Source organism: Protopterus annectens, chromosome 6.part1 (genome assembly GCF_019279795.1).
Source record: "Protopterus annectens isolate FY-2018-M chromosome 6.part1, PAN1.0, whole genome shotgun sequence".
In the NCBI taxonomy this organism is placed as follows: domain Eukaryota; kingdom Metazoa; phylum Chordata; order Ceratodontiformes; family Protopteridae; genus Protopterus; species Protopterus annectens.
Genome location: NC_056738.1, coordinates 80,793,877 through 80,818,155, shown reverse-complemented (window position 1 = coordinate 80,818,155; position 24,279 = coordinate 80,793,877). Strand labels below are relative to the sequence as shown.

Genomic DNA, 24,279 nt, shown 5'->3' with positions numbered 1-24,279 from the left:
TAAGTGAATGGAAGTATATCAGAGAACAAATGGTAGGGCTTCTTTTTCTCCCAGTCTGAGCTCTTATAGTGCATTATAGAGACCTATTTAGCTTTGCAAAGGAATCAGGATGTCTGTCCCCATGAGGACAGACAAAAATTAAAAAAAAAAAAAAATAATAATTAATTAGGAATGAGTACTTATTTGGGAGGTGCAGTAATTCATGGCAAGATAAAACAATGTTTTTTTCATCATTTGCCCATACAGGATCCTTTAAAGCAACAGAAGCAGAGCTAGCCCTTTTGGGATTATTCATCTCAGAATTATTGTCATCCATTTTTTTTTTAGATAAAAACTAATAGAAACTTGTGTAACACTTTAAATTTCACTGTAAATTATGTTCTAGAAGAGCTCTCAGCTTGAGGAGGAAGCATCGCTGAAAGCCATACTTATGTCTGTGCAATGTTCCACAAAAGCATGGGTAGCTGGACCTGGTCATTACCAACAAGGGTGACAATGCCAGAGATCATCTCCTCGCTGGTTAGATCAGACCATAAACTAATCACCCTAGATATCCACATCCCAACACCATCTCCACACAAGGAAACCATCGTAAAAAATTTCTCCAAAGCGAACTTCACTCTACTCAAAAGAGAGGTGGCTAACTACGCGCCCCCCCTGCAGATGGATAATACAGTCACAACTGCTGAATCCTACACAAATGCACTCTACAAGCACCTGCATGAGTGCATGGATTATGCTATCCCTAACAAAACCAAGATGCTATCCTCTAAAAAAAGGAAGCCAAGCTGGTGGTCCCCTGCCATTAAACTCTACAACAGAAGGAAGAAACTGTTGCAAAAGCCCTGATGGGCCTCAGTAAGAAGCTAAGATCCCTCATAAAATCCTCCAAAGCGAATTTTGAAAGAAAAACTGCCACGGATTCCAACGACAACCACAAGGCATTCTTTAGCTAGGTCAAGAATCTCCATGGCAACACCCAGATCTGCACTGCGCTACAGCAGAATGGCACAAAATATACAGAGCCAACTGATATTGCCAACATCTTGGCAGATAGGTTCAGTGCTAACTTTACTCCCCTCTCACCTCCCCACCCCCCAAAGGGCCTATAACTATACCAAATGATTGTAGAGCCCCATTAATCAAAAACACGCAGGTAAAAATGGCACTCTCTAAAGCCAAAAGAACAGCGTCCATGGGACTGAACAACATCCCAGGCTGCGTCTTACACGAACTCCAAAATGAACTTGCCCCCCACCTAAAGTCCATGTTCAATCACACAGTCTCACCACAGGCTATGTGCCCACTGAATGGCGCACAGCAATGGTTATCCCACTCCACAAAGGAGGAGCCACCACAGACCCCGGGAACTATTGACCTATTAGTCTGACAAGTCTGGTCTGCAAGGCCATGGAGCGTCATCATGGAACTCAAACAAAGACATTGGTAACCTCCAAACTTTGGATGCTACCCAATTCAGATTTGTAAAGGTTAGATCATGTCTCCTAAATCTGGTAGACTTCTTTGAAACCGTTAGCAAGGCCATAGATGAGGGCAAAGTGGTCCACACAGCCTACCTGAACCTTGCTAAAGCCTTCGATACTATCCCCCACTCAGGAATGACAGATAAACTCACCAACCTTAACATAAACCCTTACGTCACGAAATGGGTGACCAACTGGCTCATGGACAGAACCCACAAGGTGAGAGTTGCAGACTCCAGATCAGACTCAAAACCAGTGACAAGTGGAATGCACCAGGGTTCAGTCTTGGGAACTCTCCTGTTCCGTATATACTTCTCTGAAGTGCAAGTGAACACGGAGGGTCTATGGCTAACCAAGTTCGCAGATAACTGCAAACTGGGTGCCATAAAACAGATTCCCCTGCCGATGTAGACATCCACTTAAAGGGCCTCATCGAGACAGATACCTGGTGCCAAAACCATGGCCTCAAGCTAAATGCCAAAAAGTGCATTGTCATCCCCTTTGGTAAAAACACAGTACCCATGAATTACCAAATTGGGGGAAGTTCACTTAACACAGAAAGTGTGATAAGAGACCTTGGGACCCAAGTGGATAGTAACCTCTTCTTTGATAATCACATTGTCACAGTGGGCAGAAAATCTTTCTACGTAGCCCACCTAATCACAAAATGGTTCGCATCTAGAAAAAAAAGTCATTGTCCCCCTCTACTTATCAGACCCCTCATTGAGTACAATGCCCCATTTGAGATGTACCTCATAAGACACCCACAGCCAGAAAATAGAACCTGATCTCTCCACGATGTGTCCGGATAACCAAATAGTATGCAGCCAATAAACCAGTAAACGTAGCAGCTGTACAATAAAATAAACTTTTATTTCAGAAAACGAGTGGGTAAATGATAAGCGCTTTCGCGTGGAAACAACCACGCTTCCTCAGATAACAATTACTCCCACAAACAGAGTTTAAATAGTAGGACAGTTAGTGCAAAGCTTAATCTAATTAATCACTACAATTAGCAATTAAAGGGGAAATTTAAAACGATATTCAAGTTGCTCTTGCTCTAGCAAAATCTGGTAAACATATGCATTCTTTGTAGGTACATCATCTACAAAGCTTATAACCACTGTGCGCCAACATAATCATATTCACTGAAAGGTTAAATTGTAGAAGTGTATTCATATAAATATAAGCATAAATATGTATAGTTAAAAAAGTTTTTCAGCTACCCGATGAGAAAATATATAGTAAAAATAACGCCATAAAATTTGTCTCATGACACACAACGTTAAGCGCTTACTTAGCGTACCAAGTTTCTCAGTTGAGCAACAGAGTCTTTAGAACAACAATGTTAAAATAATGTATGGTATTTAATATTAACAAAAATTTTCGGTCCGAAAATGTATGAAGTGTGAATAACTTAGTCATCATCAGTTTCAATGAATATCACTAAAAAGGAAGAGCCGACTATGTTTACTGGACCTTAGTTCAAACAATCAGACTTTCTGTGATAAGTGCAATAATTACTATGAACTCTGAAAGATGTATATATGAAAGGCAATCAAAACTAGTAACAAATAATTAAAATTAATGATTAAATTCTACAAGAAATGTTTGATATAAATTATATAATGTATATAGTGGAAAAATAATTATATTCATTATTAGCTAAAATTAGAATAACTCTAAATGTTCAGATTAGAACAATCAAAAGTTAGGGAATAAATACCGACTATTAGGGTGGTATTTATAAAAATCTATAAACCTATTCAACCATTAAATGAGTCATAAATAATCTGTAAAAAAGTTTTGTAATGACGACTACATTTAAATTTATGGTTACGTGAAAAAGAATAAGAAGGATAAAGTGTAAATTTGATCAACTATTAAATAGATAATAGATAATCTCTGAGAAGATTTTTAAATAAATTTAGAGCATCCTAGAAGGTTAAATCTAATTTAAAATATATATAAAAATTTTTTTCAAAACTTTTTTTAAAAGCCTTTTTAAAAAATTTTTTTATATAAATAAGCTGTTTACTATATATAACAATTTCAAGCTGACTAAGTTAAAACTGGAATATGCTGCAACTAAAATAAAGCTTAAAAGAGTATACCAATAAACCAGTAAATGTAAGAGTTAGCTAAGTACATGGTTGAGTTATATTGTTACAATATCAATACATAAGGGAAAGTGTACTAAAACCCATTGAATATAAAAATGTATATTACACACTTATACTCAAAAAAACACATAAACAAGTAATGATACTAAGCTATAAACAGGAGATAACTATGAAGAAATCTTAATTAAATCTCATTAGCGCTTCCTATTATTTAAGATAGGTTTGATGGATACAGAGGTATTTAAACCTGGGTAATTATGAGCATTAAATTTTAAAATCCATCTCAATTCAGCTAGTGCCAAGTTATTAATGTCATCTCCTCCCCTGGGATTTAAAACTAATACTTCTAGCACTCTAAATAGGAATATGTGGTCTTTTTGCTTTGCTATATGCTGGGCTAAAGCATTAGTGTCTGAGCCTTTCCTAATTTCATACAGGTGGTCATAGACTCGGTCAGCTAACTTCCTTTTGGTGAGACCAATATAGAAAGCAGTGCACTTAGTGCAGGTAGCTAGGTACACTAAATTCTTAGTTGAACAAGTAGCTGAGGTATTAAAATAAAAGATGAAATTCAAAGTGGGATGAGTAAAACATAAATCAGAACAGATGTAATTACATCTGTTACAATTACCACAGGGGACAGTTCCTAAATTTACAGTAGCGTTTTTAAAGCCAGGAAAATGATCTTTGTATAAAATCTGCTTCAGGTTTGAACAATTTTTATAAAGGAAAATGGGGTAGCTCCCTACTAGGTTAGTTACCGAGGTATCAGTCATCAGTATATTCCAATTCTTACGTATAGTGCGTTCTATACATTTTACGTCACTTGTATATTTGGTGATGTAAGAAATTTTCATTAAACTATTGGTTAATTTAGGTTTAGATAAAGTGACCTTCTTGAACACCTGAGGAATAGTTACTGATGGATATAAGACCTGATCTTTAATAGATTTGATTAAACCACTATTATAGCCTCTGTTCAAAAAGAGTGTTTCTAATTTATTAGTTTCCAACTCTAACATTTCACTATTCTGACATAACCTAGTTAGCCTGATAAATTGACTCTTAATGATCCCAGGAAACGTATGCCTGGGATGCATGCTATTATATTGAAGTAATGTGTTGGTCCAGGTCGGCTTCCTAAATAAAGACGATGTAACTTTGCCTTGTTCATCAAGTGTGAGTGAGACATCAAGAAAATGAACACATTTATTAGAAGCTTCCATTGTAAATTTTAGATAAGTAGTAGCGGATTCTAAGTAGTCCAAAAATTGTTTGAAATCCCCTAAGGTACCTTGCCATATTAAAAGGACATCATCTACAAAACGCCAGAATTTAATTTTTTCAAACATAGGACTACTAAATAGAAACTCCTTTTCCCAGTTTAGGACCACCAAATTTGCATACGTGTTTGCACAGGGGGTGCCCATGGCCACCCCCATGTCTGCAAATACGTTTTACCATCAAACATAAAAAGGTTATTGTTAAGTACCAAGTCTAGTAATTGGCAGATCAAAATTATCTTATCTCCAGAAAATGCAGTATCCCTGACTAACAAATCTCTAATAGCTTCCAGTCCCATATCATTGGGAATGGAAGTAAATAAATTTTTTACATCAAGTGTTATTAAAATATATTCATTATTTCTAACATCAAGAGTCAGGTCAGTAATATTTTCCAAAAGTCGGTAGGTATCTTTCAGGATAGATGGGACTGCATTTACTACAGGTCTAAGAAATTTTTCAATAACAGTAGATATTGTTGCAGTAACCCAATTACCACCTGAAACTATAGGTCTAAGGGGTAAGGGTTTAATATCTTTGTGAATCTTTGGTAGTCCCTTTATCAATGGGGGTAGTTGGAAATTCTATAAATAGGTAACTATATAGTTCAGGAGAGATCTGCCTGCACATAAGCAAGTCATGTAAAGTCTCATGCACACCTATGACTATACCGTCAACGTCTTTCTGTGAAATTATTTTATATGTGTCTAAATCTGACAACATATTTACCATTAGTGAAACATAATCTGTAGTATTCATTAGGATAGTCCCGCCACCTTTATCTGCAGGTCTAAAGGTTATGTCAGTGAGTTTTTTCAGTTTTTTGAGGGATTTCATTTCATTTGATGTTAGGTTTACATAAGCTATCCTCTTTTTATGGTTAGAGAATAGGTGGTAGAAATCCTTCTCACAAGATTTTAGGAAACATTCTAAATTAAATGACAAAGGAGGTGAAAAATTACTTTTACATTTTAAAGACATAGGGTCAGTATCTGCGATCCTACCATCTGATTTAACAGACGTACTTTTAAAGAACAATTTCAGAGCAACGCTTCTACAAAAGATATGCAAATCACATAAAACGTCAGTTAAGTTACTGCATTGTGCAGGAATAAAGTTTAGGCCTTTGTTGATTAAACTAGCATCAGATGAGTCCAAATCGTAAGAAGACAGATTAATAAATAAATCAGTCACATTTTCTGTCTTCTTCTTGTTCCGTACCTCTCTTCGGATATCTTCCGTTTCCTCGGTCCTCTGCTTTGCGAGCGTCCTCTCCCTTGGAATTGCTGTTTTATCGGGTATGGTAAAAAACGATTCACCTCTTGAGCTGTTTTGGGTCTCGCTCCTAGCGGAATACCATTAGGCATGCTAACAAACGCCAGCTGGTTAGGGGGTGGTGTAGCAGAAGGTACCGTTGGTCTCGGAACATCATTCTCAGCAGTATTAGGTACAATTGTTTCTGCTGTAAACGGAGAAGGCAAAACAAAGTTCTCAACAGTCATGGCAGGTGTAACATGATGAGTGACATCATCTATTGTATGCGTAGGAGGTGTCGGCTTCTGTTCACGAGCGTGCGTTATATTGTGTCTTGGCCAAACAAAGATTTGACCAGTTTGAAAATCATTAAAGTCTCTTTGCAGCTTTTTAAGCTTAGTCTGCTTTAGTTTGTCACTAAAAGAGCTGACTTGTGAAAATATAGTCTGTAGTCTGTTCTTAGCATAGTCAGATTTAAACCGTTCACACAAGCTTTTATAAACAGAGTCTATTTCACTGCGTAACTTAAATTCAAGTGGCGAAAAATATTCATTCAGTAAAGTCATGTATCTGAAGCCTTGTTCTATATTTAGGTCTTGCCACTTTTTTAAAAGGATCGGATGATTGTCTCCATAGGACAGCATACAAAATACTCGCATGCCTCTAGGAACAATGCGGTAATGTAAAGAGGCTTCAAGCTGCTGCCTCTGCCAGGCGTACCTTTGCAATAGATATAGTTTATCCTCAAAGTCTTTGACAGTCTTATTAAAGTCAACAATATTTTCTTCCGGTATAGTGGTTACTAAATCATTAGAAGACCCACCTAGTTCCAGAGCCAATAAAGGGTTTGAAACACAATGTAACAATCCATTAGGAATACTTAGGCTGTCCCTCGACTCCGGTCTGTATTCAAGTTCCAAATCAGGAGAATCCATCGTGTAGAGCAGTTACCACAAAAAAGCGTTCAAAAAAAACCAAGAGGTAACTGCAGCTTTAGGAGATCAGGAAACACAAAACAACAATCAAATAGCCAGAAAATAGAACCTGATCTCTCCACGATGTGTCCGGATAACCAAATAGTATGCAGCCAATAAACCAGTAAAAATAGCAGCTGTACAATAAAATAAACTTTTATTTCAGAAAACGAGTGGGTGAATGATAAGCGCTTTCGCGTGGAAACAACCACGCTTCCTCAGATAACAATTACTCCCACAAACAGAGTTTAAATAGTATGACAGTTAGTACAAAGCTTAATCTAATTAATCACTACAATTAGCAATTAAAGGGGAAATTTAAAACGATATTCAAGTTGCTCTTGCTCTAGCAAAATCTGGTAAACATATGCATTCTTTGTAGGTACATCATCTACAAAGCTTATAACCACTGTGTGCCAACATAATCATATTCACTGAAAGGTTAAATTGTAGAAGTGTATTCATATAAATATAAGCATAAATATGTATAGTTAAAAAAGTTTTTCAGCTACCCGATGAGAAAATATATAGTAAAAATAACGCCATAAAATTTGTCTCATGACACACAACGTTAAGCGCTTACTTAGCTGCTCAAGTTTCTCAGTTGAGCAACAGAGTCTTTAGAACAACAATGTTAAAATAATGTATGGTATTTAATATTAACAAAAATTTTCGGTCCGAAAATGTATGAAGTGTGAATAACTTAGTCATCATCAGTTTCAATGAATATCACTAAAAAGGAAGAGACGACTATGTTTACTGGACCTTAGTTCAAACAATCAGACTTTCTGTGATAAGTGCAATAATTACTATGAACTCTGAAAGATGTATATATGAAAGGCAATCAAAACTAGTAACAAATAATTAAAATGAATGATTAAATTCTACAAGAAATGTTTGATATAAATTATATAATGTATATGGTGGAAAAATAATTATATACATTATTAGCTAAAATTAGAATAACTCTAAATGTTCAGATTAGAACAATCAAAAGTTAGGGAATAAATACCGACTATTAGGGTGGTATTTATAAAAATCTATAAACCTATTCAACCATTAAATGAGTCATAAATAATCTGTAAAAAAGGTTTTGTAATGACGACTACATTTAAATTTATGGTTACATGAAAAAGAATAAGAAGGATAAAGTGTAAATTTGATCAACTATTACACTATTCAACTATTATCCCAACTGGAGAGGCCCCAAAAGTACCTCACCAAGAGGATTGCTGGCCTCAAACAGTTGCTCTATGCTGACCAGCTCAAGAAACTTCAACTCTACTCATTCACATACCGCTTACTCCGAGGAGATCTCTGACATATAAAGCTATGTCAAACCCAGAATTGATGGACATGCTCCACTTAAAGAAATCCCAATCTCCCCGAACTACATGCTCTAGGGACCTAAACCTCACCACATCAATAGGACATACTGGAGGGATAGATTCTTGACCCAGAGACTTCCAATGCTCTGGAACAAAATTCCCATCCACATCAAGCAGAGCTCATCATTAGCACTTTCAAGAAAAAACATGAGTGGAAGGGTAGTAGGAAATTCACCCCTGGGATCACATCTGTGGCTCTGCTCAATAGAGGGGCAGGGATTTAATCTACATGGGTGGAGAAAGCAAAGACACTTTTGGCTAGGCTTACTTATGCCCTCAGGCCGATAGCCTAGTACCTACCTATGAACCTATGACAGGGCTGCAGTATGCCTAAAGACATTTGAGCTGTTGTCATCAAAGAGGTTCCAGTACAAAATTTCCACAGCAGTAAATTATTTCAGAACACAGTATCCCCGATGCTGAACAAGCGGATGTACTAACATTTAAATCACAGTCTGAACTATAGATGCAATTATTTGCTTTTTTCATTGCAGCTTTCATTATAAGTCCAATTTCAGCTCCAGTTATACTGGAATGGCTCAGATATTAACCGACATTTGGACAGGAAGTCATTTCCAGTACTAACATTTTCAATGTAAATACCATGAGAACATTTAATTTATCAATTAAACTGGTCACAGAATTCACATATATTAAAGCTTACAGAGGTTATATTTAAAAAAGGTTACAGCTGCATTAAATTTTGTATAATTAGCAAATTTTCTCTACAATGTACGCATGGATAGAGCACCATTTCCACCAGCATTCACCAACGAGCACCAGTCGAAATTCTGACATCACTCATCAAAATAATTATTTAGCCTGCATTATTGAATGAGTTAGTCACCACAAATCATAGACTGATGAAACATCTGCAAATACCACACGTCCACTCGTGTGTGAGTTTATACTACACGTCTTAATCTTAATTTCATTTTAACCATGAGACTATTTTTCTCTAGCAATTTCTTACCTGTGACAAGTTCTTTGACATTATGCCTGCAAATCCAGACCTAAAACACAAATTGCAGAAATTCAGTTATAAAATTAACATAACATTTCTACAAACTTTATCCTGCATTTATAAAATAATGTAATGCTATTTTTTATAAACCTCACACTCTTAAATGTTAACTACCCTATTAGATTTAATGACAGATGATTCAGCATTCTAGCAAACTACCGACTGATATGAATAATCGCATTAGTATGGTTCTGGTATACAATAATGTTTTAGCTAGGTTATCAAAAATAAGCTTCCTTGGGTAGATACAATAGCCAAAGAACAGTAAAATATGCAACATATAACTAGATTAGTAAGGGTCTGAAATAGCAGGTAAAATAATTCAAGTATAGAGAAGTGTACAAAACCTATAGCTAAATTACTGAGCACTTAAAATGGCTATCTGCAGTGATTTGTTAATCCCTTCCCTTCACATGCTTTAAACATTCTACAGTATGGTGCGGTTAGCAGCTGTGATCATTCAGGAGTCCTGCCATAGTTTTACTAAGACAGTAGCAAAAAAAATCCATCTTGCACAATCTAGAAAGCTACTCCCCCTTAAACAGTAAGCACTTTTGCAGTTTCTTAGAAGTAGGGTATGGATATATACTCATTCAGGCTTCTTCTAAATGACAAAGAACAATTAGTTCAATGCATGCATCTGCATGCAGATTGTTTAGAAGATACCTCAAGAGGTTTAATGGGGTTTAATTGGTACATCAAAGGCAGTCAAACAAGCAAAATAAGACTTTTTTTTTTTTTAAACTTGTTTTACTTATAACCAGATACAATACAGAAAGAGAAATGGGTTTGGGCACAATGCCAAGCTTAAACAACTCTGCCCCTATTGAAGGATACACTGCTAGCATCTTAAGTATAACATTATCATATTATTTGCAATCTTTACATTTTTTCATATTTTAAAATAAAAATACAGTCCCTCCACCATTAATTTCTGCAACTATTGACAACCTATGCCCTACAAGTGTAAAATTAAGGCTAGAAGAGGGCAGATATAAGCATAACTTGGTTTTATTTCCAGTTTAATTTCTTAATGTTGTTGTTGTTTGTCTTTCGGCTTTTCCCGGTAAGGGGTCGCCACAGCGGAACTCCGGTCCGCTAATGATTGGCAGTAGATTTTTACGAAACGGCGAGGTGCCAGCTCAACGCCCAACCTTCAACGAAGGCACGCCCATTTACGCACGCATGTCTTTCGAATGCTACCCAACCGCGGGGAGGACATGCAGACTCCACACAGAAGGCACTCCATAATGCCTATTATTGGTTAAAGAGAAACTAGGCAGAATGTTGCCATTTTTAAATATCCATTTAGCCGTAATATAAACATTAAAATGTGCAAAAAAACTGACCGCATTCATTTTACATTTTAACAGGGTGTTCTACTGCAATATTTTAGGGTAATATGTCCCTAGACAATATATATATATATATATATATATATATATATATATATATATATATATATATATATGCATACACACACATATACACACACACACACACACACACACACACATATATACAGACAATTGCAAAAAGTGAAGATTGCAATCCAACATTCAAACAAAAACAATAGAAAAACATAGTGAAGGTGTTTGTTAAAAATGTAGTTTAATCTTAAAAAGTGCTTATGTGCCTGCACACTTAAAATGTTTGCCTGTTTTTAATAATTCTTTTTAAAGTCGTGCTATAAACCTGCACTGCACCACCGATGACTTCAGTTCAAAACTCCGCTATGCTGAATGAAGCTCAGCAAGTCAGTGAGAGAGTTTGCATTCTAATCTTAATCAGTGGACTGTGTGCAGTTAAGAACAAAGCAGCCGTCTCCACTGATAAGATCTGGCAGATCACTTTGATGTTTTCTCTGTTAGAATTGCAATTTACATGCTGATGCTCATCAGTAAAGAATTATTTAGTAGAAATGAGGTCTGAAAATTAAGCAGAGTTCTATGAATATATTCTTCACAACAGCAAATGTCTGAATACATGATCACTGCTGCAGAAATTATATGAAAGGGACATGGCCAGATGTTAGTACACTGACCTCATCATTTTTAGTTTTCTGACATCCCTATGGGCACATGGATGCCATCTGAGACTGTGACCATTACACGAAGTTTGGCTTTAAAAAAGACTGCCCCACTTACTCATTTTATGGTGCCCAAGAAGTAGCAAGCAGATATATTCTTGTAGAAAGTCAATGGAACCTCAAAAGCCTAAATCACCTAATGTAGAAAAATATGTAGAAGGCAAACTAACCTAGTACATCTCCAAACTACAAGTGTGTGCATACAGCTGCTTTTTAAATGATTTGTAATATGACACAAGATCCTTTAAAGCCTGTAGTGGTATAAACATACTATGAATGAGCCTGGAACACCCAAACTATGTGTAGAAGCATGGTGATGGCGAGAGCTTATCCTGCAGTAATGATTTTATTATTCAAACATCTACCGTTGTGGTAAAGTGCTGCCTCACATCCGTACTGTGTGCATCACAAGGGACATTCCAGCAGGAATTCATCACATGGAAGGCAAAGCAGCAAGTAGTATGCTTAATTCTAGGAGCTTAAGGGTATATATCTAAAGCATGCATTGCAAGACAGTGAGAAATTCTCTTCTACCTTTAGAGTGAACATCGAGTTTAGAATACTTTAAGAATGTGTGACTGGATGTCTGTACAAAATTCTCAGAACTGCTTTGGCTAGATATAGGTTTTTAAAGCAGCTGCTGAACTACTGAAGTGAGACCTAACATTTCTAATCACAATTTTGTTGTATTAATTCTCAGAGAATGATTGAGCTGTACATTGCTATGTTGATTGGAGAATGAATGCTTTGCTGTTTAGTGATCGTAAAAGTAAGACGAAAACTAAAAAAAAAAATATATAGAAAAGCGTGTATGTGTGTGTGTGTGTGTGTGTGTGCGCGTGTGTGTGCGCATGTGTATGTGAAACTGTAAGTAAGAGAGAGAGGGAAACAGACAGACTAACCACGGACTGCAACAGACAAGCAGTCCATCAGTATGTTTTTGTTAAGCATCAAGTATGAAACTGTGTGTGTTTTTCCAGGCACACAGTATTCACTGAGCACTTTTGTCCCTCTGTTAAATGGGACTTCCTCAGAGTGAAAGTAAACATGGGCATAGCAACGGCATTTAACATACCTGTTAACTAATCAAAACCAAGCGCAGAAAATACTAAAGCCCAATGAATGAGCATGTAAGTCATTGTAAAAGTTACATATAACATCAAAAAGATTTTACAATGTATTTCACTACTAAAAATGTTCCAACAAATAAAAAAAAATCAAATTATAAAACAATATGCGAGTTTCTTGCCATTCACAAGTGTTCACATATTATTTAAATAAATGGATTGCTGAAAATATTGCAAGTAGTAAATGTATTTAAAATTTTTCTTTAAAAGTATGGAGAATTAAAGATTATAATATCAATAGTTATATTTAAGATTTCAAAGACGCAGCCCTCTGTTTCAACATGCTGGAGATAGATATATAATCATTAATACCAGGGGTATTAATTGCATAAAGTTAACTGCCATATTAATTCTTTAAATTCACAACTATCCAAATCTCTTCCATTACTACTGAGAGGTACCTTGTTGCTGCTTTAAGAATATATTTTTTAAAAATCAAAGGATATGCCAGAGTGTTTACTCAAAGAACTGGCGGTTTTCATAATCTCAATGCCATGCTGATGTTCATAAATTCTGTCCCTCAATCTCCTAGTGTTTTTTCCCCGCACAAAATGTGGGGCATAAAACACAGATAACCAAAAATCCCACACCATTAGTGTCGCAATTACAATAACCAAGGTAAGGAATATTCCCGTCACAACTTTCCACACTACCATATGAACCATTGTTGATGAACCTACAGTATTTACAACTCCCACATTTGTTCATCATTCTTTTGTTGTGGATCCTAACCAGTACATCAAAATTCCCTTCCATTAAATTTTTAATACTTCTCCCTTTACTAAACACAAAGCGTGGCAACTTCCCTACAGTTCTCTTTACCTACGGGGTGAATACATATGTCCAAGTGGTCTTGACAGTGTCAGTGCATCTAAAACATCACCACTGTATAGTAAGACGATGGCAAAGCTCAAGTCTTTCTTGTTCTTGCTTATCCCACCAAATATAATCATGTACTTACTCAAAAGGGGTCTCAAAGCTGCCCTGTCTTCCTTTAAAAAGCTCATCTTTAATTGAATTTAGGAAAGAATTTGGATTGCTCCTATAATGAAGCAGACATTAACCTATTTCAGCATAAAACTTGCTGAACACATTGGTAACCCCCCAAAGTTGCACCATCACACCCTTCACTGATCTATGTTTCTGAATGAAGGAGTGTCAACTATCGAAGTGCATTTAAGAGTTATAAAAGTCTCCCTCCCGGAGATGGGCGAGATGAAACAACCCAAGAATAATGCTTTTCAATGGCGATATCAAGATAATTAATGCTGTCAACACCTGTCTGGTAGGTGAATCTCAAACAAATGATTTGTCTTCTCAATGTACAATAAAAAAAAAAAGACAAAAAAACTAATGTCACCACTCCACAACAATAAGATATTATCCCAAAAACTGGCGTCTATATTACCCGATCGAACGTTTAGATTAGTGAATACCTAAACGTCAATCTGGTAATATTGAAAAATTAAAACAGCGAACGGCCAATTTAACGTAGGGAATAAATTCCCTCAGCCGCAAAAAAAAAAATTTAAACTAAAATGAAATGGGGGGCTGTGCCCCCCCACACACACACCCCTAACTAAATATACCAAGTCCGAGATCGCCTTACAGTGGGGAAAGGGGCAAAATCTGTATAACAGCCAAGGGAATTCTTTCCCTGCATTAAATCAGCCGTTCATGGTTTTTTGCTTTCACTATTATCAGATCGATGTTTAGGTATTCTCTAACCTAAACGTTCGATCAGGTAACAGCAACCCAAAAATTGATAGTATGCATGCACCATAGAAAAATAATTTGATTTAAATGTGTTAATCCTCCCATACAGATTAATGTTTGCATAGAGAAGGGCACATGCTGCTCCTACAGCTATGCCAGTTGTTTGATGAAAAAAATTTGCCCTCTAAGAATATAAAATTGTTCTTTAGGACTAAATCTAAACTGAACATAATACAAACAAATCATCTTCAGGAAATCAGTCTTGCCACCTACAAAATGACAAAAAACTCTCAAGGTCAATAGTGAGTGGGATCACCATGAACAAATTAATAATGTCCACAGTGGCGAACAAATCATCTCTGTAGGCTACAGATTTCAAACTACTTAGGAGGTGCAAAGAAAAAAATGTATATTTTTTTCTCATCGACAAGGTACATCACATAGTAGAGGACGTGCTTTGGACAGTCTTCTTGAATTTAAAGAATTAATATGACAGTTACAACATGCATTTTCCGAATAATAATTATGAACCTCAACTCTGGCATTAGTGATGGTCTGCAATCTTGAATGATTTAGCAGCAAATCAACATTTTTAAGAGGGACAGAGCAAAAATAAGAGGCAAAAATCAGGGAAAGTAACATATGCATTACTCCTTAGGGTGGTGAATAAAAGCTGTTGCTTTACGACTGCTAGACAGTCACTGATCTGGTGTGGCAGTACTAGTTTCACATAATGTACTGCTATGCTATTTGCTGAAGTTAGTGTAAAAAAATGAAGTTATGTACTCACCATAATATTCCATCTGTGTTGTCGATCTTCATTCATTCTTGATGAATGGGACTTGGTTCCAAGGCTCAGTCATTATTACAGCTTACGCCAGCCAAAAAACTCTCGAGCTAAGACTCTACCCACAATGCCCCTCTCTCCACTACCTCAGATTGAGTTTGCAAATAAAAGCAAGAATATACGCAATAATTATAAGCAGAGGTAATGTCCAATGTAAAGACCCTAGGACAACCCAGGGCAAGGATTCGATCCTCCATGATAGTTACAGGAAGGGGAAGGTGGGCGAGATGTCAAGAATGAACAAAGATCGGCAACACAACTGGAACATTATGGCGAGTACATAACTTCTTTATCTGATGCTGTCAATCTTCACTCATTCTTGACAAATGGGACAGAGTTCCTATGTACTTTAGTTCCTGGGGGCCTTATGGAAGGATATTCCAGAGAACCATAGAGCCAAAAGATGCTCTTCCCCTGGAGACCATTATTCACTTTGTAATGAGTGATAAAGGTATGAGATGTAGCCCAAGTTGCAGCTGCACAAATTTTGTCCACAGAAGCTTTTGAATGAAAAACTGCTGACGTGGCAACTGATGTGGTTGAATGCACTTTAACAGGTGCAGGTAACTTATGGCTGATTATGTGCATAAACAGGTCCCCTACAGATGAACGACAGCTGAGAAGACCGAAACCCACATAACCGACACCACATGGCCGACAATCAAAATGCCGACAATGGGGAAACTGTATATTTCCGTAGTGTGTAATGGAAAGATTTCCATTCCTGCACTGTAGTGCGATCTCTGAGTTGGTACATTAAAGTTACAGGGGGTGCAGGGGGGCGAAGTCCCCTGCTAGCACAAAAAAGGAAATTTTATTTTCCTTTTTTTGTGCAGTAATTACGTTGTCGGTGTTTCGATTGTCGACCATGTAGTGTCGGTGTTTTGCAGTCGTTCTTGTGTGGGTAATCTGCATAAACAAAGTAACAGTCCCTTAGCCACTTCGATAAGGTCACTTTTGAGACAGCTTGTTCAACTGTTGGACCAGAAAAGGAAATGAACAATTGATCTGATTTCCTGGACTCTTTAATCCTGTTTAGATAAAAAAATGCAATTGCCTGGGTACATCCAGTAAGTATAAGCAATATTTATCTTTGTTGGATTAATTGGGAAATTAAACTGGTAATTCAATAGTTTCATTAATATTGGATTCAGAGACCACCTTAGGAAAGCAGGGTTAGTCCTCAATGACACCCTATCTTTATGAAAGAGGATATAGGGGGCTTTGCACACAATGCCTGGATCTCGGAGATTCTTCTGACAGAAGTGATTGTTACCAGAAAGAGAGTTTTCCAGGAAAGGAATCTTAGATGGCAAGTAGCTGCTGTTTAAGGGAGGTAGTACTAAAGTTTGTAAAACCAAGGTGAGATCCCAAGGATCTTTGAACAGCGGGTCTTAATTGTAAGGTACCTTTGAGAAAAACCTTGCATAAATGATGAGAAATAAGGGATCAGTCAAAGCCACTGTGAAAATTAGAAATGGGTGCTAACTGGACTTTAATGGTAGATGCTGAAACTCCTTGATCAGAGTAGCTAATAATTGCAAAACCTTTTTTAACAGGCAGCGAAAATGGATCTAAATTGTTTTCAGAGGTGTAAATTGAAAATCTCTTCCATTTACTGGAGTAGAGTCTCCTGGTGGAAGGCCTATGGGAGGCCATAAGAATCTTTTGCACTAGGGAAGATATGAAATTCTGCCTGGCAATTAACGGAGTTACAAAAACCAAACTGTGAGCCTGAGAGAGTGGAAATTGGGGTGCACCAATCTCTGCGAGTGAAAGAGCAGGTCTGGAACAGGGCCCAGAGTCTATGGTTGGTGAATTAAGTGAGGCCATAGAAAGAGAAAACAAGTTTGCTTGGGTCAAAAGGCAGCAATGAGAATTACCTTGCTTTGCAACCTTTGGCCTTTCTTTAGGAAGAGAGGAGAGTACTTTGTCCTGTGGAGAACTTGTTCTGTTATCATCACCAAGGGGATGGGTAGGGCTTGCTGAGATGCCGTAGGAGAGGTTAGCTCCAAACTGGAGACCAAATAAGCTGGTGTCAGTCAGTGTTGAAGGCACCATAGTAGAAGCAGATGGTGCCAATGAGTCATGAATTTTGAGTTTCGGAACTTTAGCTTTTGGTAACGAAGATGCAGTCAGAACCGGAGACTTATGTTTTGGGGCCACTGGTGGCGTAAGAGACGCAGGCAGAATGGCTCTTCTTTTTGGAAGGGTCAGAGTTTGATGCATCAGCCTTGGACAAGACCTCGCTGAAAGGAGTCTCTAAGTAGCCCTTCAAAATGAGCTTATTTCAACATTCAACAAGAGCTTGATTACTAAAGCTCTTGCAGATGTCACACTATCTCTAGGTGAGGAGCTCCTAGACAGTATGCACATGAAAGATGCCCATCAGAATTGGGCATCTTTCTCCCACAGTGTTGGCACTGTTTAAAGCCAGAAGCGCCTTGTGTTTTTCCACCCACTAAATAGGGGAAAGAAAGAAAAGGAAACTACCAACTATGGTAGGCTAGAATACCACTCGGTAAATCAGAGAAAGGGAAAGGAAGAACAAACGATGGTACAAACAAATACTTCAAGAGGTAAGAAAGGCAGAGAGGGTATAATAATAACAGTAAAAAGGTTTGCAGGTAGAATTGAGACACTCACTTGACAGACAATCACTAATGGAAGAAGACAAGTCTGAAAAATTGTACATAATTATAGAAGAAAAGGAAATTTAGCGACTTAGCTGAGAGGAATGGCTGACGCGCCTTGCTGACAGAGCAGCAAACAAGATCTGATGTAATGGAGAGAGGGGCATTGAAGTTAGAGTCTTAGCTCGAGAGTTTTTTGGCTGATGCGAGCTGTATAATGGCAGAGCCGGTTCTGAGAATGGGAACAGACCCAATTGTCAAGAATAAACGAATAATGACAAGATCAGATTAAGTATTACTATTGCTTAAGCTATGTGGGTATGTGAAGTCTGCAGTGTAACAACAACAAGCTGGCCATACTTTCTTTCAAAATATCAGCATTGCCATTATGCTTGTGTTTGTGCATGGGGGTGCAGTATAGCTAAGAGTGACAAGATGGCAATTTAGTTCACTTACCTTCACAAATATAGACCTCGCTCATGATAGGTGTTTATATTTGGTAGTTTGGCAGAAGTAAGGTGTGTGTGAAGGTAACTTTTTCTATTGGGAGTCTGCAAGCCCTCCCCGACATTGTATGGGTTTACCTATGAGATCTGGTTTCCTCAAGCACCCCAAAGAAATGCTATAGGTGAAGTGGTATTCCTCTAGTTTGTCTGAAGGAGAGCACACAGCATGTATGTGTGCGTTTGTACATCTTATAATAGACTTTGCATGTCAGGGACAGTGTTATTGTAAGTGTGTGTGGATGTGGTCACTGATTTTTATCTGTGGACATTCACAATGCCAGGAAAACAGACTCCTCAGGGTAATGGTACAAAATGCAGTTAACATGTAATTATCTTTCAAAAATAAGACAAAATATAAATCGCAGATCATTCAGACCTTTAGAGATTCCACGAGTCTGTGTCGTCCCCATAACTCAGACTATATAAATAGATTTTAACATAGGCTTAGTGATTGGCCGGTGCCTTCTACCCAATCTATTCTAAAATTGTCCCTGCTCAAAGGAGTACACAGAAGGTTTCTGTAGCTTGCATGGGTGCTGGGGATAGTGTAGTCATTTTTTTTAAATTTTCCTCGAAATCAAACCTCAGATGTCAGTCCAGGAGGTGATTATAGCTTATGTTGGGGCTGGGGACAGTTTGGTCACAGTTTCTTTTACTTCTCTCAGACTTCAGAGTTGTGTAAAGGTAACTATTGCTTGGGTAGAACCACTGCACTGTCTAGGAGCAACAAGTTGGAATGCATCACTGTGACTTTTCTCGTCCCTTTCAAAACGCTCACAAATCAGGTACATACGCAAGTGACTACCTAATGAAGGTAAGGGTGAGGAGGCATGCTATGTATACATATGACAGCAATCACTTCAAATGCATGACTATGGCCATTACAGCATCCGCTTTCATCCCAGTCTTAACACAAGACAGATACACAGACAGTGGCTGTTTTGGGGGGGGGGGGTTGGAAGGCATGCAGTATTGCTTTCTAGGATGCATGTATCCTCTCAAACAATGCCTTGTTTATTGTAAGCTAATGTTTTGTCAGCTTTGAACATTAAGCCTTGGGCACAACTTACATCTTCGAAAAAGGGTAAATAAGCCTGACTTTTTCTTAATCATGTTTTTTTTCTACCATCATTACATCAAAGATTGGGAAAATGCTTAAAAATGTACCTCACAGCACCTGACCTTATGGCTTGTGTATGAGGGGAGCACCCTGTCTTAATATATTTAATTTCTTATACAGTTATTTTGTGCTGTCTTGACCAGTTAGGTTATGTAAACAAAAAGAAAGTTGAACAGCAACATCTTGATCAGTTAAGGCATGTAAAGAAAAGGAAAGTTGAGAAGCAACAATGGATTTTATTATTTCCCCAAGTCATAATTTTTACTCACACCATCAATGGATGAAAAAGTTGCTAAAAAAGCAAACATTTCAGAGCATCTAAAATACCATGGCCTCTGGAAGAGTAAGGTCAAATACGAGTAAAGGAAAAGAAAGTAATGTGCATGATGAGGGAACAAGGAGGAGTACATGAGGATGTGTGATTGGTGGGGGTGAAACAGTAGGCATTGGAGGGCGTCAAGGAGAACATAGCCTTAGGTAAAATGGAGCCAAAGGCAGACCCTGTACCTAGGTATGTTGTGAGATATCACCACAAGTAAATGCCATCACTGTAAAGGTCTCTCTGTGAGATGGGCCAATACAGTGTGGTGCACATGCCTGTTATAATGCAAAAGCATTTTAGCTATAGTTCAGTCTGTGCATACTATTCCTAAAACTCTGTAGCATGAACTAAAAAGATGCTTAGGAGGGGTAGCAGTGACACAGCGATACTTCAATTGGAAGTGTCGAAGGGGGCCCCAACTTGACACTTGCTGGGGCACTAACACCAGCCGTGAATGGAGTAGAGCTATTGACTCAAACCAACTGCATAATTTCACGTTACACCAGCATAAATTACCCCTACATAAATGGTACAAATAAACTGTATCAGTGGCTGCGTTGTTCCATTCTACTACTGGATTCATCCGGGTATCAACAGTATGCAAACTATTCACCATTTTATCTGGTTGGACTGGTTGAAAAAAATGTGAAGCAAACTCTCCCTCACATCTAGAGTTCTCATTGGCATACTGTCCTTATGGAAAACTGCATAAAGTTATTTATAAATGAAGGACTGCAGCTCAGAACTCCTTTCTGACAGTGAAGATTTTTCCAAGAAAGATATAGGTGGTCTACTGAACTTATACGTTCAAAATCAGGCAAAGTTCAAATCCCAGACAGGCCTTACACAACGGCTTGAAGGCCTCAGATAAATGACCCCTTTCAAGAAACGTTTCACAGCAACCTGAAAACCTGGAAGCCAATATACAGCCATAACACGCAACTATGCCACAAATACATTTTAATGAAAAGGTATGCAAGGCCAGGATTATGAAAAGTAGTGAGATACTTCCAACTCCTGTATTACTGAACTAGATGCTAAAACTATTCCTTTATGTTTAAAGCAGGAAAAAACTTAGCTTTTTTAAGACTTGATTATACCCTTTGATGAATATGATATGCCTATATGGTATCAGATTTATTTATCATTTTTTGATCAGGAAAGTCCGACTAGGATAGAGCCTATTTTCAGCGAAAGCCCCGGGAGAAACATTCCAGATGCAGGTCTTCAGATTCCCACACTATCAAGCAGAGAAAAGCTTGGAAACAGAACTTTGCCTTCTTGACAGGTTAACAATTTTCAGTGAAGAGGCAGGGTCGCTGGTTCAGATTTTCTGGTCAGCATAGTGCAACAGGAATGAGATTTGCTTATTCCCTTTTCCCATATAGCAACAAATTCAAAATTAGGGGCATACCTCTTAATTGTACTTCATTATGAGTATTTTCCTCATTTTGAGTTAGAAGAATTCCATGTTCCGCAAGGAAACATATTGTATTTGTTTAATGCATCCATTGTAAATATTTTTATCATATTCACTCACCAAAATCATTTTTAAATAAAATGAAAACTTTTAACCGTGCCGTGATCTTCTTACTTGAACCAGTTAGTAAGTGCTCCCAACGTTGCCCATTTTCTTCTACATTAACACAGTTAGCGTTTCTCACCATCCCATCTCCAAAATGTGAACTTAACAGCAACAGCCTAAACTATATTGGCTATATCATGCCAAGGCAATGACAACCAGCCAGCTTCCTAAGCTTAAGGGTACCTTTCACATGCCCTAACTGTTGTACAGTTCAGGGTACCAAACCTTCAGAGCTTTCTTTACCCAGAGTAAGGAAGGCTAGGGCCCTACCAGTTAGATATGTGCTAGGAAAAAGAAAACTATTCATACCCTGACAAAAATATAAGAAAAAGAGGGAAGGTGGAGGGAGGGTGTTCCCACTGCAACAGTGATCTATTTAATAATGTACGATTTCAGCATGTTTACTTATACAATTGTACTATACTCATCATTGCAATACCCAAGCTATATGGTTTGATTACCAGAGTTTAGAAAGAAAGGGAGGATGAAGAATCAGAATCCAGGAGCCTCTGAAGAATGGTCCTAAAAAACTGCTCTGGACATAGAAAATAATCTAATTTGTAATGTGTTGTAAATGGTTGCACAAATGACAGGGATCTTGTTTTTATTATATTTGGAATCCACAGAAGAAGCCTCAGCACTGGTAGAATGGGACCCGACCATATTTAGAAGGGACTTGTTATGATGAGAACAAAACAGCATAAGACAACTATTTAGAAATGGTCTCTTTTGATGGTTGCCCCTTGTTCTTACTTTCACAGAAGATAAACAGCTGCTCAGAACTCGTAAAGCATTTAGTCCTGTCAGTGTATCAGAGTTGCCTGTGGACATCTAGTGTGTGTAAAATACCCTCTCCCCCTTATTTTTTGACTATGGAAAGAAAACTGGGAAATGCATGACCTAATTCAAAGTGAACTCAAACCACTTTAGGCATAAATGAAGAATTTGTTCTGAAAATTGCCCTATCCTTGTGAAAAAAAAAATGAAAAAAGGTTGACTCTCCATAAAACCCTGTAACTCAAGTCTTCCTGCAGAAGTCAGAGCAATGAGTAAAACTATTTTACAAATTAAGAATTTCAAATCAGCCTCATGAGTTGTTTCAAATGGACAAACTGCAAGTTTCTCCAGAACAAAATTAAGATCCCAAAAAGGTGCCAACCGTCTACTAGGTGGATGGATATGTAAAACTCCTTTCAAAAACTATTTGACTTGAGGACGAGTAGAAAGGGAGGAGGATCTATTAGCAGACCAGTAGAGGTGACTGAAATGTATATCTTTACTGAAGTATAAAAAAGGCCAGAGGATAACGACTCAAAATACATCCAGAGACATCTAGGCCTGAAAAGGATCCTAGTTCCTACTTTGGCACCAACTGGAAATCCTTTTCCACTTACCGGTATGTGATTTTCTAGTAGCATTTTTCTTAGCCTCACTTAATAAAACCTGCACATCCTCTGAAAAAAAAGGTATCGAAAAGATTAAACTTCTAATATCCAAACAGTCAAGTGAAGTTGAAGGTTGGGATGTATCAGACAAACATACCCTATCATATGCATGCTCATTCTGTGGCGAAGCTTGTGGTAATTGCTCTCGACCATTTTCAAAAGGGAGAACCACTGCTGCCTGGTCCAAACGGAGGTCACTACATTTTTAAATGTCCTTCTGCATTTTTAAATGAACCCTGGTTATCAGAGGAAAGGCATACAGAAATATTTCCCTCCACAGGGATGAAAAGGCATCTGTCTTCAGGCCATTGTGCAAGGAGTTCTGGAGCAGAATTCTTTAACCGTCAGTTGTGAATGGAGACAAACAGATAAACTGGAGGAGTTTCCCACAGTTGAACCAATTCCTGGAAGACCTCTGGGTAGAACTTGTATTTGCGAGTGTCTGTCCTGGTCCTGCTCAGCTGGTCTGCAACAATGTCAGAATGTAAATAGCCTGTAGGGAAAAATTGTGCTGAATTTCTGGTTCCCGGGCTACCACAGCTAGCCTGTAAAGTGGGGTAGGATATAGTTCTCCCCTGTTTATGTACCACATCACTGTGCTGTTGTCTTTGATTAATAGCAGAGGACCTGGAATCCAAAAATGACTTTGCGATAAGACAGCATTTATTACTGCCATAATTTCTTTGACATTCGCATATTTCCGTTTTTCCTGCTTGTTGCACATACCATGGAGGTTCACCCTCTTGGATAAATCTCTCCTAGCAAAGTCTATGGCATCTATTCTTACAGATGGAATATGGTCTGGAAGGGAAATGAGACCAGGTTAAGAGAGGACTGGCGTATGCACCAAACAACTCTCTTTTTACAAATCCCCATACTAGAATCTGAAAAGACAGGGGCTGCTGGGGTTGGGTCCAAATAGATTTGAGGAACAATTTAAAATTTTCTTCATATGAAGTATGGCCAAAGGAATCACGACAATAGTATAGGCCATGAAACCCAGAATCCCTAGATATTCCCTGGCAAATGTCAAGAGACCGGTTTGGGGAATACCAAAAAAATGTTCCTGCAACCTACAGTGAGGTATTACAGGAGCCACACAATTTCTAAACACCCTTGAAGCAGTAGACAAACTAAAGAATTAGGCAGGGAATTCCAAATGTAAACAAGAGATAGGACCCCTCCCCTAAAAAAATCTTTGTGAATTAGAATGTGATAAGCATACTTCAAATCCCAAGTTACCGAAAAATAAGAGTAACAGACTAGACAGAGCATTCTGAATTTTGAAACTTTGATGTGAAGGTTTAGAAAAAAAAAAACAGGTCTACAGGTTCCCTCTTCTTTGGCACCAGAAAGATT

General features: G+C 37.8%; 1 protein-coding gene across 1 annotated transcript in view; it reads right to left on the bottom strand.

Moving 5' to 3' along the window:
• The window catches only part of ERICH2 (glutamate rich 2), a 948,280-nt gene that overhangs the window by 819,567 nt on the left and 104,434 nt on the right, over positions 1-24,279 (bottom strand). The window contains exon 2 of the mRNA XM_044075511.1: positions 9,480-9,519. Within this exon, the coding sequence (XP_043931446.1) occupies positions 9,480-9,519 (40 nt within the window). The remainder of the gene's footprint in view (positions 1-9,479; positions 9,520-24,279) is intronic.